This window comes from Terrapene carolina, unplaced genomic scaffold (assembly GCF_002925995.2).
Source record: "Terrapene carolina triunguis isolate 2854851 unplaced genomic scaffold, T_m_triunguis-2.0 Scaffold28108, whole genome shotgun sequence".
Classification (NCBI taxonomy): Eukaryota; Metazoa; Chordata; order Testudines; family Emydidae; genus Terrapene; species Terrapene triunguis.
Genome location: NW_020692459.1, coordinates 2,544 through 7,498, shown reverse-complemented (window position 1 = coordinate 7,498; position 4,955 = coordinate 2,544). Strand labels below are relative to the sequence as shown.

The window sequence follows — 4,955 nt, the reverse complement described above, 5'->3', positions numbered from 1 at the left end:
TATCCCGCTTTAAACTCAGAAATGTTATTGTGAATGGCAATTTGGGATTACTCCCTTTTTACCAGAAGTAGAGTGCTTCTCAGAGAAAATTCACAAGCCATTTGGGTTCAGCGGTAGGTGCTGTTTTTGCAGCCTGGATAAGCTATTGACCACAGGTCTCTAAAGATGATGTGCCAGGGCACATTTTCTCAAAGATAGCAAACAGGCTAGATTCATAGACAACTTAAAGCAAAGGAGTTATCTGGCTCTTTCAGACAGCTTTGCTTTTTACACTATGTTTAATTCCCTATTAAGGAAGCAAGTGAACCACACCACACTTACCTTCCACATCATTAAAATGGAGAGGATGGGTTATTGATTTAACTAACATTAAATTTGCAAGCCTGTTACCATGTTACAGAAACAGTCCAAGCTCCATAATTAATGGAAAACTCTCTGTAGTCAGAGTAGTATTCTGAATGATGAGATGTAACCTTTTCCCAAAGGGCCCTTTCATTAGTTGTTCCAAAGACATTCAAAGCATCATACACCGACAAGCAGCAACTAACCTGACAGATCCAGTTCCTCAGTTGACACTAGGTTGGCTAGACTCCAAGTCTCACTGCGGGCTGCCAACACAAATTTGTGAGCTCTGATGTGCTTGTCCCCAACCTTTATCTTCAGATCACTGATAGAAGAAAAAAAAGCACATATATATACACAAACATAACCCCCTGTGCTTAGGCACTTATGGACTCTGCATCTGTCACAAATATCTACAAGGTAAAAACATTTAAGCAGCTAAATTTAGGCTGAATTGTTTACTATTAGGTAGAAGCCTCTTGCATGAATATATTCATGCAAAACGCTAGGTTCATTCTTTCAACTAGTTAAGTAAGGTATTTTTAAGAGTAACCCAACTGTCATTGCCACAAGGAAAATACAAGCTAAACCCTGTGATTTTCATTAAAAAAAAAAAAATCCAGTAAGCAGTTCATACAGCACAGACCAAAATGAATAATTGAGGAGATGGGGAGTGTAGAGACCCAAGATTCAGCCTAGAGAATACTACGTTGCAGTCAGCCACACAGGCTTTCAGGAAAGATTACTGAAAGGACTATAAACAAAAGCACATTTGACAGAGCAGTCAACCTGTATGAAAGCAAAAACCCAGAAATACCCCATTTCCAGTACAGCTGCTGTCAGGGAACACTGATCCCATACGGATCATTTTTAGTCAGAGCATTCTTTTTATTCAGAAGCAGTACACAGACTGATCATTTTCTCCAGCTAACATACAGCTAAGGTGTTATGTTCTTGAACATGGATTTTTCATCCATTTGTTCTTGCTAACAAAAGCAATCCTTCAATTAACCTTCACCATCACTACTCCCCACCCCACCCCTAACAAAGCCTTCCTTGGGAACTTAAATGCTTATTTCCAAAAGAAATCATTTCTTTTTGGGTCTAACATTTGGACCACTACCCTATTCCTAAAAAAAAAAAAAAAAAAAAAAGGGGGGGGAGGAGGAGAAGAGAGCAGCTATGAAACCCTCAACACTCGAAGCAGAGCAGATCTAGGTTATGATTTTTTTTGTGTATCAATGCTTTCATACAAACTCTTTCGGCTATCACACTTGATTAAATTTGTGCATGGCAAGATACAAGTTAAAAAAAATGTAAAGTCAAATTTGCAAAGTAGTATTTGTTATACTAGTTCCCCAAACAGATTGATTTTTCCTGATCCTTGTGTGCGTTTTTGCAGCGGTGGTAGTGTTTTTTGTGTTTGTTTTTAAGACAGACAATCAACTGCTTACTTGATAAAGTCAAAATTACCTGGCTCAAAGTTTTCAGTGCACAGTGTTAGACTATTAAGAGCTGTCCTTAACACATACTCCATAACCCATTTTCCATACTGCACTTTACACTACATTTGCTAGTACAGATTTAATGCAATCTTTTCTTAGAAGTGGCACATACCACTGTCCTAGATTTATTACCTGGATGGCCAGAACACAGTCCGCTTAGAATCAGATTTCCTGCACACTAGAAAAAGATGAAATATAGAACCTTTTCTGGTCCTATCCTTTTAGGAAGTGACAGACTTCTACTCAGAAGAATAGAAGATAATGCTTTTTTTTTTAAATGCATTAGCATATTTCACCCAAACCTAGGGTCTTCCACTTTAAGACCTGGTTACTCCTATTCAGAAGGACTTGAGCTTTTGCATGGGTCCTTAAAAACTTTAAAATCTGTATAATCACTGCATTATCATAATTAAGTAGCAGAGAAATGTTCCCATTGCCTTGTTTTATCCATGGAATAAACATTCCCTGGAAGTCAATTTCCACATGAAATATGACAAATGCAAAAATGAAGAAGAGGTGTACCAAGAAAAAAGCCTGAAAGATGGAACAAGGCATACAGTTTTATTCTCCAAGCTGCGTTTCATTTCCAATAACTTCAGAAATAGTACAAAAGTCTAGCTCTACACTATGTTGCCAATACAAATAGTGAACAAGGAATGCTCTTTCAGGATCATCCAAGTCTCAGATAAAGGATTGTCTACAAAGTGCCAGCAAAGCGCACTAGAGGGGTGTGATTTGTAAAGCGCTCTAATTGCCCCATGCAAATCCTGCTGGCCCCCTCAAAAAAGGTTCACATTAATAGTCAGATTAGGTACCATTTAGAGACGGCCAGAAGACACCAGCAGGGTCGGTGGGGGTGGGGAGTTAGAGCACACCACATTAGGGCGCTTTACAAATCACACTCCTCTTGCATTGCTACGCCATGTAGAAAAGCCTAAAGAGATGGCTGGTTTTAAGAACACTATTTTGTAAAAATAAAGCAGGTGTTATCTGAACAAAATAAGACACCAGCATCAAACTTCACACAGTAAGTTTCCCGTTAAGTTATCCTGAAGCATACCATGTTTGAAGAGAACTGGTTGATTAGATTCATCAGACAGGCTGATACTTGATTTTAACCAAATACACAATGAAGGACAGTCCCTCCCCCTTAGAGCTCAGAATCTGAAATAACTGGTGAGGAAGAGATTTATGGTTGCCTCAATATTGCTTCTAGTCCCAAGATGCATTTCTTACCTATATTGCTCCTGCTCATAAAGCTCAGCTACAATGGTGAGAAGTCGACTGATGAAAGAGTCGCTGGCATTCTCTTTGTTAGACTGGGCAGCCAACAGAGTACATCTCCTCTCTGTATCAGCTAGCTTCTTCTGCAGCTTTACATACTCCTGGCGGAGAAGCATTAAGTGCTTCTCTAACTTGGCCACCTCCTCTGCAAAACAGACAAATATGCAATTCAGTTGAAAGGCTGAACAAACCTTGATACGCTTCTTGGCAATTCTGTGGATATCCCCTCCCCCAATTTACTATTTATATTTCAGCAAATCTGTTCCCCTTAATTTGCTCACTAGCATTATCTATTTGACCAGCCACATAAAAATGAAAGTTTACCAGTCACACCCTGTCCCTTAGAGTGAACGCCTACAGTGTTATACCAGCTTAACGGGAACACTTTCCAAACTGATAGTTAAATTTAAACACTAATTCGACAAATCCTCCAAGATCAACACGCTTCAAAAAAATCCACATCTTTTACAGACAAAGCAAAAGCAGACATTTGGAATTTTTGAAAATTTGATGCTCTGTGGAGCACTTGATTAGTACAAGCTCAGTTTGATCACTTCTCCCGTACTGTGGATTGGTGGTTCAAACCTTCCCCTTGTCTCCCCCGCCTAAAGCCAAAGATCTAGATGTTTTTACTGCAGTCACCAGGATATCTGACTAACAAAGGCTCAACAGTACCTCTCTCCAGGATCCCACAATCAATCATGTTCAGGGAGTATTGCACAAAAATATAAGTCACTAAAGGATACATATATCCCACTTTAAAACTTCTTCAGTGTTACCATCACCTAATGGCCTAGAAACAGAGCCAAAATTTTGATCCCTGCCTGGCAACTATTATATTAAACTTAACAGAAGTCCCATCTCCCAGCCAGTGTAAAACATTGTTAGATTGTGAAAGAGCTTATATCCAGAAAGTTTCTAGCTAAGGCCATTTTTGTTTTAATGGGATTTTAAGACAGTGTATGTTATTTCTGGAATTAAGACGACCACTATGCATCTTCCATATCTGGACAAAGCACTAACAAAGACATTATATAGCAAATATATAAAAAACGAATGACACAATCCATCCCATACTGGCAGGGGAAGATTAGATGACCCAGGTCTTCTCCAATTATAGTTTAAGATGCTGCAAAAGCATTTCATTCAGAGTAGTTTGCATGGACAAATATGTAGATATTGAAATTTTTGTACAATATGTAAATAGCTTTTAACAAGAGTACCATGGCTTGAATGGTCCCCATGATCCTTGTGCTAAAGATACCATTACTTTTTATGAATGAAAAGACAGGTTGGTCACTTGTTAATGAACCTGGGCCAACTTTAGGAAGTTTCCTTTGAACACACTAGCTTGTATCTTGGAGGTGGGAAGGGAGGTCACCACTGAAATAACTTGAATATTCTGCTTTCCTGCACCATAGATGTTAGATGCTCTTCTCTTTTCAACCTTACCTCCACCTTGTGAGCCAAAGACTCATTACTTTCTCTCACTTGCCATGTGAAAGTTTATCTAAAGGCAGACTTAATTTTTTTTCTTCAAGTCTAAAGAGCCCTACCGTGCGTTTAAGAGAAACAATAGAGCACCTTCCATGAAATAGTCTCAAGTGACTTAAACCTAGAAGAGATGCAAGACTTAATGTTCTGTACAGTTGGGTAAATAGAGATAAGTGACTTGCCCAAAGTCACATAGCAAGCATGAATTTGGGTTCTGTTTCCAGCGTTACCAGCTCCAATCACTAGACCAGGGGTTCTCAAACTGGGGGTTGGGACCCTTCAGGGGGTCATGAGGTCATTACATGGGGGGGGTTGCGAGCTGTTAACTTC

General features: G+C 39.3%; 1 protein-coding gene across 1 annotated transcript; it reads right to left on the bottom strand.

The window, feature by feature from the left end:
• Window positions 1-548: 548 nt before the first annotated feature.
• Window positions 549-3,276, bottom strand: LOC113409001 (rabankyrin-5-like; the record flags this gene model as incomplete). The annotated part of the gene is made up of 2 exons (XM_026662512.1): window positions 549-667; window positions 3,084-3,276. Coding segments are annotated over 2 exons (312 nt in total), but the record flags the coding sequence as incomplete, so codon positions are not given.
• Between the last annotated feature and the right edge of the window lie 1,679 nt (window positions 3,277-4,955).